Source organism: Natator depressus, chromosome 25 (genome assembly GCF_965152275.1).
Source record: "Natator depressus isolate rNatDep1 chromosome 25, rNatDep2.hap1, whole genome shotgun sequence".
NCBI classification, from domain to species: domain Eukaryota; kingdom Metazoa; phylum Chordata; order Testudines; family Cheloniidae; genus Natator; species Natator depressus.
The window spans coordinates 16,140,613-16,154,761 of NC_134258.1; the positions used below are offsets into that span (position 1 = coordinate 16,140,613).

Consider the following 14,149-nt stretch of genomic DNA (forward strand, 5'->3'; position numbering starts at 1 on the left):
TTGCCAGAAGCTGGGAATGGGTGCTGGGATGTATCACTTGATGATAACCTGTTCTGTTCAGTCTCTCTGGCATTAGCCACTGTCGGAAGACAGGATATTGTGCTAGATGGACCATTGGTCTGACCAAGCATGATTGTTCTTATGTTCTTAAGGAGCATAATGTGGGCATGCAAAAACAATTTAATTACTGTGGTGGATGTATGCCAATGTAACTTAGGTTGACACAATTTTGTTGTGTAGACATGGCCTTACCAAGGAGGCTGCAGGAGCTAGGAATTTTTTAGAAGGGTGAAGTAATGTGAGGGGTTGATCTTGTTCTCCCAGAAACTCCACCACTTTCCCTTTTCTTGGTATGTTGCTGTGTGCACTGATTTTATTCCACAGTAGCACCCTCTCAGAAACACCCTTCAGAGCTTGAAGACTCTTTCTTTTCCTCTTTTGCCCATTACTAATATAGAGCACTCCTAAGTTAAACTAGATGCTCCAACCAATATTAAAGGCTTGGCATTCAGAGACTCAATCACTTGCCAAGGTGACCTTGGGGTAAATGTGGTTACCTCAGCCGCTGTTCTCAGAAGTATCTGTACTTTACTCTGATTCTTTCATTTTCTTCACTGTTCCCTTCGTCCCTTTAGGGCTCCACAAATGAAATAATGTAAACTTTGATTTATGTATTTGAATATTAATGTGATAACCCTGGATTCTGTTTTTGGTTGCTCCCAGAGTCTCTCTCTTTCACCAAATTGGGTTCTTCCCCTAAGGCTACTGTTGCATTATCTTTCTGTGGAACAAGTGGATTTTATTCTCCTACTTTTATCCATATATCCTCTAAACCCCCAGTCCAAGCTTTTCACTGCTGGAGCATAATTAATTTCTAGGAATTCAATTGTTTTCTATTTTACAAACTCACCCAGCTCTGCTCTCTCTAAAAGGGAAACTTTTGGAGGTTATGGAGAAGCAGGGGGAGATGGACAGCTACTGATAGGAGGTTATACTGCCGTCTGTATCTGCAGAGGTCAGCAAAGCTACTCAGTCCCTGGAAATGAAAAATTAATCCATTCTCATAAAGATGTCATGCAGCATGGAATGAAAAGTCTATTTATGGGTCAGAGGATTAGCCAGGCTCCATATGTCTCTCTGTCATGTAGCCTCTTGCACATGTTTGATACATCTCCATATCAGAAATGGCCATTCTGAAGGATTTAGATCCAGTGGACATTTAAAATCCTTGCCAAAATTACTGTGTATTGGAGTTTCCACATTATTGAGACTTGGCCCAATTTTATTAGTACTGACGGTTCATGATTACAAGGGAAGTAGGTTTGGTGAAAGGTAAATTCCATCCATTATAGCTAAAATGCTAATCCCATCTTTATCTTCGGCTTTTGAAGGACATTCACGTAGGGAGCACTTGTACATTTAGGTGACTGCTCTAAAAGGATGCATCCTAAAATGGGGCCCCGGTATTTTCTCTTGATCTTCAGTATTTAACTTCACAATAACTGTTAGGTTAAAATGTGCCTTCTGTAAGACAGCCCCATCAGCTAGGAAGGGTTCAAATAAGTTAAGACCCCAATGACTTAGCTATTGCATGTCTCAAGAAACTGCTTGCCAAGGTGGTCAATCTTATTGTTCTCTAAGCTGACTTTTCTGCTCAGGAATTCTTCTCAACTAAAGGGAAGAGAAAGAAAGTCCTAATAAAAGGAAGATATGACTGACAAGTGCCATCCCATATATAGACATGCAAAGAGCCTCCAGCTGGGCAGGGAAAAGAGGCTAATAGTAGGAGAAGTTATATTTTGATCACTTGTCTTCAGGAGATGTATGGAGACTTATAAATACTAGCCTGTAATAAGATTTAGTTAAGATCTATTCCACACACACACAGGGTTGGCTCTACCATACACAGCAAAACAGGAGATTGCCTTTGGCAGCAGAATCCGCCATACCAGTGTTGGATGATCTGAGTCTTCATTCAGTTTAAACACTTGCTTTTCTGAGGGCATGGCTACACTGGAAACTTAAAAGCGCTGTCGCGGGAGTGCTCTCCCAGCACTCCTGGTAATCCACCTCCACGAGGGGATTAGCTCCGAGCGCTGGGAGCGTGGCTCCCAGTGCTCAGAGCCTGTTTACACTAGTGCTTTAAAGCGCTCTGACTTGCTGCGCTCAGGGGGATGATTTTTCACACCCCTGAGCCAGCGAATTAGAGCGCTATAAAATGTAAGTGTAGCCAAGCCCTAAGTTGCTGGACTCCCACAATTCTTTTGTGATTTCCAGGTTACCAACGCCAGTTGACCTATAAGAGACAAGATGGTTCATACAGTGCTTTTGGCGAGAGGGACTCCTCAGGGAGTATGTGGTAAGTAAGTCGCTATTTAAAACAGAGTTAAAAATTCAGTGTTTGCCAAATTGAAAAGGACATAATTGGCAAAAAGGACAATAAGTTTGCAGTTTGTGTCAGGATGTCGCACATAGCAGAGAGTAAAAATAATATTTAATGGCTAGAAGCCTGCTAATGCTCTACTGCTGAGTGTTTTGTGATCCCACATTAGATGGGTTTTGAGGATCAGGGACTGTTAAGACGTTAGTTAATGCATGTTCCTTTAAGGTTCCAGTGCTGTCGTTTAGGGTCAGATTCTATGCCATAGAACTGCATAAGCAGTGCGTGACCTCAATAAGCACCTTCTTACTTGAGAACAGAACCCCACCCGGGCTGTGTTGGGGAGATGGCAGGGCACCTCCTTCAGGGCAGGAGGGAGAGAATGGAGCACATCTTTCAGTGGACTCCAGCTCCACCTGGATGAAACAGAACAGGATGGATGGATGGATTCCCCAGGAAACTGAACTGCAGGGCCTTTCAAGGTACCAGTTGTGTTGAGGCAGTAGATGGAGGGGGCAGGGTGTTCCAGTGTTCTCTAGAACGCCCCTCATTCCCCAAGACTCTGCTTTACCTCAGTGTTAGCATTTACTTGACTAAATGCAGCACCTTAACCTAAAAAGTTTTCCATTTTGTTAATTTGCCTGCACTGTCACTCAATTTCTTCAGCTGCTCTGAATTTTCCTTTAGATTGACTTGCTCCATGAACTCATTTGAAGGGGAAGTAGAATTTCTGTGATGATGATGCTTAACTTTTTTAAAGATAATAAACTCTACTTTCATCTCAGAGCTGGCATCTTTTAGTCCCTAGATATAAAATACTGTAACACACCATTACTTAACACTCGAAAAATCCCCTGCCAGGAAGCCTGCCTCCTACCCTCCCATTCCTGCGGGGCTTGTAAAATGAGTGATTCAGTCTCCCAAAACCGGCTGGAGTTCACACTTTTTGCATGTCAGAGGTTTAGAATTCTAAAAGCACTTCTTCTGTCTCTGCTTAGATCCTAACGCTCAACAGAGACAGACTTTAGCAGTGGTTTGAATTTCCAGTTGTTTTATTATCAGTAAATAATTAAAATAGGGGAAATTACAATATTTTCCCTTTTGTCCATCTAGTATTATATCTGAATTGGTAATTGTATGCATCTTATTTCAAAAGTTTGAGTCAGGGAGCAGCTAAACACCTGTACAAGAGAAATTAATTCTAGCCAATGACAATGTTGAGTCAAATTTTGGCTCTCTTTCTATTTATGATATTCTATGGCAGTGAGTTACACAGGCTTAACTGTCTTTTTTTATGGGGTTTTTGTTGTTGTTTTTAAATGCTTCTCAGTTTAAAATATGCTGCCTTTGCATTTCATGCAGTGTCCCCTTGTTTCGTGTATTACCCAGAAGGGTAAATAGTGCCCAGTGTATCTTCTCTACACCATTCTTTTTTTTGTATATTTCAATAGTGTCTCCTCTTCTAGATTTTTGAAACATACATTTCCCAGAAGCACTATTTCCCAGATAATGCTCTGTGTTCTTATTCTCAAGAACCTGCTGAATTTGTGTTTTCAGGCTAACAGCCTTTGTTCTCAAGTCCTTTGCGCAGTCTCGTGGGTTTATTTTCATTGATCCCAAGGAATTAACAGCTGCAAAGGACTGGATCACCCAGCACCAGAAGGAAGATGGCTCGTTCCCTGCTATGGGTAGAATATTAAATAAGGACATCCAGGTAAAAACTATAGAGACTTAGAATCATGCAACAAATGCATTTTTAGAATGTTACCAGGGTTGGAGGTAGTGTAATCTTATGGTTCATATGATTTTTGTGTTAAAGGGCTATGATCCTATGGGAAAGAAACTAAAGAGGGGTTTCAATAAAGCAGTCTGCTGGGGCTTAGCTGTGTGCCACCCTTTGAAAATCCCACCATGGCACTTGGAAACTGCATCTCAACTATGAAGCTCCATGTCTCAGATGTGTTACTGAGCCATGGACTGGGCAGAAAGTTGCAAAGGGGAATTGGGTTTCAGAACTATAGGCTCACCAAGTACAAATGTGAAAGGGTCCTATGGCCTTAGCCTTTGTCATGGTTCCAACTTATTCCCTGCTTCGCTTCCAAAGTCCTTCCATGCAGCGTGCTGCTGTTCAATTTTCACCCAGTTGTTTTATGTTTATCACACTCCAGGGTGGAATCCATGGCAAGATCTCACTGACAGCATATGTAGTTGCAGCTCTGTTGGAGACAGGCATCACCTTTGAGGTAAAGGACTGAACAGTAGCCATTAAAATAGCTAAGAGATTATTTCTTGTGCTGGGTTTTGAAAATTTCCTTTTTGTTGCTTGGCTTTGCCTTTTTTTGACCTGCGGAGACTTTGTCAGCTGGTTCTGGAGGTGACAGTCAGACACCAGAAGCTGTGGTGGAGTCTTCCTGACTTATCTAGAGTGGAATGTCTCAAAAGAATCTTTTCTAAAGTTAGCAATGGAGATTCCTGCAACCTCGAGTTGTCAGCTTGTGGCTTGTTCCAGAGGAGCAGAGCTGCTCTCTCTAAATCCCCTGCAGCAGCAGGCAGTTGTTTCCACATAAGTTGCTGATCAGCTCAGAAAGGCAGTGAACACAATAAATATGGATCTGTCTCTATGCTCCTCTTTGTCCTGATCCTAATAGGTGGGTTTGCTGGCAGCCCCTGCCAGATAGCCACATTCATGAATTCTACAGCCTGTGATTCCTCAGTTAGGGTATTTAAAATTATCAAATGTCTTAGAGAAGAGTCACTTTCCTGTGATGTAGTGGAATGCAGCAAAATGTTCACCTTTGCTGTAATGCAATTTCCTGGTGCTTAATACAATGCATGTGTGTGGAGAGCCACTGCTTTCTATCACTCCAGAAGGGTAGGAGGCAGCCAGATCTCAGTGAATAGAAGATCTCTTGGATTACCTATTACATTCATCCTGAATCCCCTGTACTATGTTACCTTTGTTAAATCCAGCAGAGGAAGCTGATTTACTATCTGAAGAGTGTTCATTTGGATGTGTGAATGAGTTAATGGTCCTCAGTCCAATTTCTGTTGGATAAATAGCTGTGTCCCAAAAACCATGGCCACAATTGCCTCAATAGCTGCTGATTCTGATAGGCTGAAAATTGAATGCCCCTTGGAGACTGAACTCTCCTCTCACCTCCAAGAATAGGCATTTGCAGGGCAGCGTAAAGCAGCATATTATTATTTATTTGTATTACGGTAGTGCCTACAAATGTAGGCACTACTGTAACAACAAACACCTGCCCCCAAAAGTTTACTGTCTAAGTAGACAAGGCAGAAAGGGAAGTAAAGACACAGAGAGGGGAAGTGACATGCCCAAGGTTGTACAGCAGGTCAGTGGCAGAGCCTCCTAACACTGACTCTTAATCCAGTGCCCTACCCACTAAACCATATGATCACCCCAACTTTATAGAGCTGTTGCCTGTGCTGGACTTGTGTAGATAAATGATAGATTTCACTGTCCATTTCTGTCAAGCTGTCCCTACATTAGTAAAAAGAAAAAGAAATATATCCCTGCCTCCTCATTCCAGCAGAGAGGACAAGCTCTTACTGTTAATTAATTATGGAAGCCTTTTGCCATATCACTCTCCGATGTGAACTGGGTCCCATTTGATTAATTTAGGTCTTGAATGAGCAAGGTTCTAAAGAGTCATTTTATATATAATATACAAAATGTGGGGTTAGTGCAGGGGTGACCAGACTTTCCCAAACTGAGCCCCACATGGCCAACTTGCTAGGAGCTACAGAATTACAAAAATGGAACAGATTGTCTCTTATGTTGAGGTGCATGCAGTGTGTTAGTAACCTGGTACTGATGAGGTGGGGCTTGAGGTCTGCACTGTAGAATTCTGCAGGCTACACTTGGCCACCCGGACTTCAAATACTGGACAAAGTGAGTTCCCCAAACCCTTCTGAATCTCTGTAGATAGCATGTTGGAGCCTGCTACTGATCTCACACACTCTCTTTCTCTGGACCCTGTTTGTAATCACACATTGCACACACTCAAAACTGCTGAGCCAAGCATTCCCTGTGGGGAGGGAATGACAATAAATATGTTATGAATCTGATACCCTGTGTCTCTGTAGAGAGAAAGGTCTGTTCAGTGTGTCTCTTTGGTGTCCCCTACTCAGACATGTTGATTTCCTGTTCAGACATAAAACACCGTTTTTAAGGGGATTTTTAAGTGCCCAGAGGAGCCATGAGGATCTCTTCAGAAAACCTTTGTGATTGATGTGCTCAGCGTGCTGTAGGCCTGTGCCTTGCAAAGCTCTCAGAATAAGGCCAGCCTGCAATGTGCTGAGCACCCTTAATTCCGGTTAGACTCCGTGGGAGTTGAGGGCACTCAGCACTGTGCAAGATCTGATCCTGAAAGTGCTAAAGCAGCGGTTCTCAAACTTTTGTATTGGTGACCCCTTTCACACAGCAAGCCTCTGAGTGCGACACCCCCCCACACACTTACAAATTAAAAACACTTTTTTATATTTAACACTATTATAAATGCTGGCGTCGAAGCAGGGTTTGCGGTGGAGGCTGACAGCTTGCGACCCCCCCATGTAATAACCTCACGACCCCCTCAGGGGTCCCGACCCCCAGTTTGAGAACCCCTGTGCTAAAGGAGTAAGTCACCACCCCCTCTGCGGCAGCTCCCCTTTATGGGAAAGATAGGGCAGGGAGGGATGTTCTCTCTAGGCCATTTCTAAGTCAGATAGCCCCAGAAGTCCCAGTTCATTACAGTCTGGTGGTTTCCCTAGGGGAGATCTGCAAGTGTTACTAATGATCTGAGCTAGGAAATGAGGAAGGAAGAAGGTAAGTGTGACAGGGCAATCAAAGGAAACCCAATTACATCAAATCCAATTAAATTATTTCTATAAATTGTTAGAGCTTTGTTCCTACACAGTGAGGTCATCGGGGGAGTTAATAAAACATGTCTGCTGACTGTGGTGACCCTGGGAATCTTGGCCTTTATTATCATTTGGTATCTGCTAGATGCTCTGGAGTGTAAGGGACCCAATCAAATGTAAAGCAGAGACTTCACTGCTACTAAATATCTTTGCTGTCCATGCTGAGTCCTACAGGGGAATGAAGCCTCTTCAGCATTAGGGGAACAAATATGTCTCAGCAAAATTAATATCTGGATCTTTCTTACTGTGGTGTTAGTCCACATTTTTTTAACCCTGGAGTCACGGCCCTACTTAGGGAAAGGAAGGATCAGTCGGTTCTGTACCACACAGAGCAAAGTGCATGTTCACACTGCTTCCCTAATGGACACAAGTTCATGAAAACTGTAGCAATCTCAGCTCTGGAGATGCAGGTGCTAGTAATATAGCTAGTCTTTTTCCCACTCCCCCCAATTTAGGAAGAAAAAGCAGCAGTTGCCAAAGCAAAACACTTCTTGGAGTCCAACTTGTATTCTGCAGAAGATCCCTACACCACAGCCCTGACTGCATATGCCCTGACTCTTCTGCATAGTCCCTCTGCTGCAGTGATGTTGCGGAAAATGAACAGCATGGCCATTATGCAAGGTACTGTGCACCTGAGGGCCAAGCTGGCATGCCCCTCAAATAACTTCTACTGCTCTGAGGCTTCTCAGACAATGTACTCAGTACAGGCCTCCCCAGGGCACTTGTGGAAACAAGCTAACAGCACTTGCCAGCGAGAACAAGTGATCTCAGTTATCAGCCTGGGGAGGATATATCCTCTGAGATGAGGGCTTCCTTATAACATGAATCGACCTTTATAACATAATTCTCCTGATTCTCAGGATACAGGGCAGAGTCCTTCAGCTACAGGCATTGGTTTGACTCCACCTTCCCTAGCTTCTAGCGGTACTGGTATGAGTGGTCTCTGCTGTGAGCAGTGTAAGTGCACCAGAGACTTTGCAGTGCCACTGTGTGACATTTAGCATCCTTCTCTGATGCCACAATACTTGATCAGTGATGCAAGATCTGATTCTGCAGATGGCTCTTTGGAATGCAAAATTCAGCAGCCTGTCAGCATTAATCCTCTCTTTCCTTCTGCCCCCAGCCAAAATAAATCCCTCTTTACAAATTGTTCTTAAGCACCAACAATGTAGTTAGCACTGTACGTAACCCAAAGGAATCCGTAGTCCCTGCCCCAAGAAGCTTACTTTGTAAATGGAATGACAATGCAGTATAGGTCGTGGTTCAGTTTTAGACCAAATATGTGACAGCAGAGTTTGAATCTCCCTGTGTCTAGGGAATAGCTTTAACTTCTTTACTGCTTTACCATTCTAGATGGCTTTACACACTGGAGCTTAATGGGGACTCTGGTTACTGATGAAGATACATTCATGGGATTTAACGATGGGCTTTCTCAATCAGGTACCCCTGTTTGTGGTTATTTATGATACCCCTGTTGGGGGAAAGACTGGGATTATTCTCTTTTGTTTTATATAATGCCTGCAGTGTGCTAACTGCTTTTCAGGTAGGTAAGAAGGGAAGGTCGCTGCCCTGAGGAGTTCACATGTGAAGGCAAAGGAAGGGGAATGGGGTGCAACAAAAGTCCAGTGACTGAGTGGGGCAACATTCACACATCTTGTTAGTTGCATGTTTTTTATAATGCACCCTAATGTCCCTTTCACCCTCCTTACGTCTGTCTTGTTAACAATTCAAAAAAGGAGCAGGAGTCAAGAGCAGGAGAAGGCAGTGGCCAGACATTAAGAGAACTAGGAGGTGCAGAGCTGGGTGTGGTCCATGCATTGCTGGCATTTCAGCCCATGTTATCTCACCAGCTCTCCATAAAGCTTAGGAGATGGTGAATAAAATGGGGAACTATGAGCCTTATGGGACTCCTCAGGGGAGGAGTCATTTGCCATGGGAAATTAGAAGTCAAATATACTTAATTTTACAGTAACAGCTATTTGGCCTGGGATTTTCAAAGGACCCTGAGAGTGAGGTGCCCAGTTTCCATTGACAGTCAATGAGAGTTGGCCATCTAACTCCCTTAGTCTCCTTTGAATATGCCAGCACTAATCATTAACTATTTAAAACCCCAGGCTCCACTATCAAGATGAAAAGGTGTAAAAATTAATGGAGTAATCGTTGGGCCAGGTCAAAAAAGACCATGACTCTGCATGAAAAGTCCGATGACAGAGATGCAGAGTCAGCCATGCAGCTTGGGTGGCATGTAGGGGAAAAGGGAGCCAGAGTAAATTTATGCAGGGGCTAAAAGTCAAGCAGAAGGAGCTGTGATCTGATGTGCCAGAGGAAAGATTAGACTGGAAGCTGACACATGAGGCCCATTTTGGAAAATGTCCGATGTAATTTGGGTACAGACATTTTTCACTGCTTCATTTGTCTCTTTCTGCCTTGGACTCTCTGAACCCTAAAGATTTTTTTAGCTTGTGAAACTACAGAGGGGTGATACCTAGCTCAGCCCAGATTCCCTACTCCAAATGTGGTTTTGATTGTTTTCTCTTTCAGTTGTATCTGCAGAGGTGGAAATGACAGCCTATGCACTGCTGACATACACGCTCCTGGGAGATGTGGCCTCTGCACTTCCAGTGGTTAAATGGCTGTCGCAGCAGAGAAATGCACTTGGAGGATTCTCATCCACTCAGGTGAATTCCTGGCAGCTTGTGTAATTTCATCACAGAAATAAATGCCAATGCAAACTGACTGACTAGGGACTAATCTGGGTTAGGTTTCATTCTGGAATGTAGGAGTCATGCTAAATCCTGGTGCAGAGAATACCGCGCAGTGCTCTTTATCACACCTTTCGGGTGTGAGCAGCAAGGAGTGAACTTGAGTGTCTCTTTCACTTTCTCTGAGACTTCTGAGGGAGGAAGAGGTGCGGAGAGAGGGGAATGAAGCGATTCCATTTACTGTCTAAGCAAGTGCAGAGGAAACCTGAGCTGTCAGATGCTAATGAGCATACAGCACGTTGCTAGTTCATAAGGTTGGTGCTCCTTGGTTCTTCACTAACTGTCTTTTCCCCCAATCCCATAGGATACATGTGTAGCTCTGCAGGCTCTGGCTGAATATGCCATTCTTTCTTACGTTGGAGGAGTCAACCTTACCATTTCCCTGGCTTCCACTAATTTAGACTATCAAGAGACTTTTGAGCTTAACAAGATGAATAAGAAGGTTCTCCAGACTGCAGTGGTAAGTGGGTGCCTGAAAAGATACAACTTCCTCTGCTTTAATGTTACCAGTTTCCCAAAGTGACCGACCTGAATTTGGGTTCTGTGTTGTAACTCAGATTATTTCAGTGTGGGGGGTGGGGGGAAATGGGCTGGCTATTGTGCCCAACCTCTGATGGGAGAGGCAGCAAATGCTCAGTTATGAGAACATCCTTCATCACAATGGATGCCTGGTGTTTGGTTTGGGATCATTACCACTGGCTGCTTGCATTAAATATAGGGACTGAGGAAGAATCTGCCATTTTTGTTCTGCTTTTATATGGTTCCATGTAAACTGGAATGCTCTGTCACATAAAAACCAAGGCTGACATGTCTTAACTGTGGATTCTCCCATGCTTGTCCCCAGATCCCCAGCATTCCCACTGGGCTGTTCGTAAGTGCCAAGGGCGAAGGCTGCTGTCTGATGCAGGTAAGGGGCTTCCGGGCTGTGTAAAGGAGCTGAGAAGATTACATTTAAACAGACAAGACAGTCTATTAAACATTTATTTCTTTCCAACCTCTTCCCCCAGTGATGAATTGGCATGACTAGCCAACAAATAATCCTCTCTAAGCCTTTGCTTTGTCTCTTTCTAATGTCTAAAGGAGGGTGGTACATGAGGGTGTGACTAGAAGTGACTGGGGTGACATTTAAAAGTGAATATTTAGGCTGAATGTCAGGAAATGCATCCTGATAGGGACATATCAAGCTGTGGGATAGTTTTATAAGAACATAAGAACAGCCATACTAGCCAGATCCATCTAGCCCAGAGGTGGGCAAACTACAGCCCGCGGGCCACATTCGGCCTGCGGGACTGTCCTGCCTGGCCCCTGAGCTCCCCACCGGGGAGGCGAAACCCCAGCCCCTCCCCCACTTCCCCCGCTCCCCCATAGCTATGCCGCCACGTGGGCAGCGCTCTGGGCGGCGGGGCTGTGTGCTCATGCACGGCAGCTTGTCTGGCTCCGGCCGGGTGGTGCAGCTCCAGACATGCTGCTCTGAGCAGCATGGTAAAGGGGCTGGGGGGGTGGATATGGGGAGGGGATCCCAGGGGGCAGTCAGGGGACAGGGTGCAGTTGGGGGGGGCGGTCGGGGGGGGAGAACAGGGGCAGTTGGATAGGGCAGAGGTTCAGGGGTGGCAGGGGATGGGGAATAGGGGAGGTTGGATAGGGGGTGGGGTCCCAGGAGAGGGCGGTCAGGGGACAAGGAGCGGGGGGGGGGGTTGGATGGGTGGGGAGTTCTGAGGGGGGTAATCAGGGGGCGGGAAGTGGGAGGGAGCGGATAGGGGGCAGGGGCCAGCCTGTTTGGGGAGGCACAGCCTTCCCTACCCGGCCCTCCATACAGTTTCGCACCCCGATGTGGCCCTCGGGCCAAAAAGTTTGCCCACCCCTGATCTAGCCAGTGTCCTGTCTTCTGACAGGGGCCAATACCAGGTGCCCCAGAGGGAATGAACAGAACAGGGAATCATCAAGTAATTCCCTGTCGCCCATTACTAGCTTCTGGCAAACAGAGGCTAGGGACACCATCCCTGTCCATCCTGGCTAATAGCCATTGATGGACCAACCTATTCTCTATGAATGTATCTAGTTCTTTTTTGAACCCTGTTATAGTTTTGGCCTTCACAACGTCCTCTGGCAAAGAGTTCCACAGGGTGACTGTGCGTTGTGTGAAGAAATACTTCCTTTTGTTTGTTTTAAACCTGCTGCCTGTTAATTTCATTTGGTGACCCCTAGTTCTTGTGTTATGAGAAGGAGTAAATAACACTTCCTTATTTACTTTCTCCGCACCAGTTATGATTTTATAGACCTCTATCATATCTCCCTTAGCCGTCTCTTTTCCAAGCTGAAAAGTCCCAGTCTTATCAATCTCTCCTCATATGGCAGCCATTCCATACCCCTAATCATTTTTGTTGCCATTTTCTGAACCTTTTCCAATTCCAATATAAGAGATTATAAGAGATTCTTTTTGGTAAAATCTCCCATCTGTAGACATTAGTGTAGGTTTGGCAGTTGGAATGTCATTGTGAGCAGTGGTGTTACTGATGCAGGATGTTACTAGTAAATTGCTCAAGGTCCCCCCCAAAATGTCTGAGAGTCTAGTCTCTGCTCTCATCTCTCTGGAAGTGTCTGGTGATGCTGCAGGGTCTAAACAATGCTTTTATTGCTTCATAGTCAATGGCACTAAAATCAGACCTGATTTCCTCCCCCTCCACCCCCCCGTTTGCTGCAGATTGATGTCACTTACAATGTGCCTGACCCTGTTGCTAAACCAGCTTTCCAGCTTCTGGTTAACCTGAAAGAGCCCAAATCAGAGTGTCATCGGCAAACTCAGCATCCCCTACGGCCCCTCTCTCCAGATGAGAATCGCTCAGAAGCCTCCCACAGAGAACGGGCACTGGTGGATGATGATGACCCAGCTTCTGATCAAGATCACCAGGAATACAAAGTGATCCTGGAGACGTGTACTAGGTAGTGAAATCCCTTTATTTCCTTAAACATGGCTCTCTGTACGGGTTGGCTAAGCTTGTTATCAGCAGATCCTTCCACTAGTCCTTCCATTTCAAACCACTCCCAGATGTTCTTCCAGTGAGAATTGCATCCCATCCCTACATCTGTGGGGGTTTATAATGTGTTTTTATGGGATACGTACTGTTATACTGTTCTTGCTGTGTTGTCCTTGTCTCAGATCAAGTCAGACAGAACAACTCGCGTTTTACTTGCCCTAGTAGTCTCACTTGATTTGCCCAGGTGTTGAAGCCAGAGTAACAGGTAAGATAGTTTGTGCCTGAGGCACTCATTAATAAATATCAAGTGTTAAGAGTTTCAAATAAAGATAGGCAGGGAGGGTTTATTATTGGAATGGTTCCATCAATAATTTATACTGATTCAGTAGGACACATGATTAAGACATTTTTAATCTGATTTTTTTATATTTTTTGCCTTTTCTCTCACTCTACCTCTTTGAAACTGATGTGTTTTCTTACTTAAACTACTTTACTTCCGAGAGTGTGCACATTGGTTTGTTCTTGTGGTATGCCTGTGAAAGCTGGCTGTGCATACCTCCTCGACATTATATGGTTACCTATGAGTGCTTGGTTGCTGGCTTTGATATTTGTAGTTTTGAAGCACTTTTTGAGAGGAGGAAAAACATGCACAAAGAATTTACCAATTGTTGTATAGAGAGGAGGTGACATTTGGAGACTACTGGCTCTGATTAAGCCTTTATATATTTATTATTGTCTCTTACAAAACCTGAAGAAAACAGACTAAACCATCTCATTACATCAGGTGCAAAAGAAAAAGTTCCAGAACATTTTCCAAGGCTATATTAATGAAAGATTCCTTAGAAACCTAAAGGAGTTAGGTAATGCCAGTTAGGTAGTTCTACATGAAACATAGCCATGGTTCTATAAATATTATTAACTTGACTCTAATTTAATGTTTATTTGAGTTGCTCAGGCTAGTCTGTTCAGTTTTGGATACAGAAACTCTAACAAAGGATGCTGGTTGCCATGGTATCAGTTTGGAATCCGATTGCTGGTATGGCTCTCTGGTCACTATGGTAACAGTGCAGTCTGTGAGATTATTTGGTTGACATGGTTCCCCAGAGCCG

General features: G+C 44.4%; 1 protein-coding gene across 2 annotated transcripts in view; it reads left to right on the forward strand.

Moving 5' to 3' along the window:
• The window catches only part of CPAMD8 (C3 and PZP like alpha-2-macroglobulin domain containing 8), a 103,840-nt gene that overhangs the window by 44,724 nt on the left and 44,967 nt on the right, over window positions 1–14,149 (forward strand). For both annotated transcript variants that reach the window (XM_074939832.1, XM_074939833.1), the window contains exons 27-35: window positions 2,278–2,359; window positions 3,938–4,094; window positions 4,549–4,623; window positions 7,759–7,924; window positions 8,657–8,743; window positions 9,845–9,981; window positions 10,370–10,525; window positions 10,910–10,972; window positions 12,767–13,005. In XM_074939832.1, coding sequence (XP_074795933.1) covers window positions 2,278–2,359; window positions 3,938–4,094; window positions 4,549–4,623; window positions 7,759–7,924; window positions 8,657–8,743; window positions 9,845–9,981; window positions 10,370–10,525; window positions 10,910–10,972; window positions 12,767–13,005 — 1,162 coding nt within the window. The remainder of the gene's footprint in view (window positions 1–2,277; window positions 2,360–3,937; window positions 4,095–4,548; window positions 4,624–7,758; window positions 7,925–8,656; window positions 8,744–9,844; window positions 9,982–10,369; window positions 10,526–10,909; window positions 10,973–12,766; window positions 13,006–14,149) is intronic.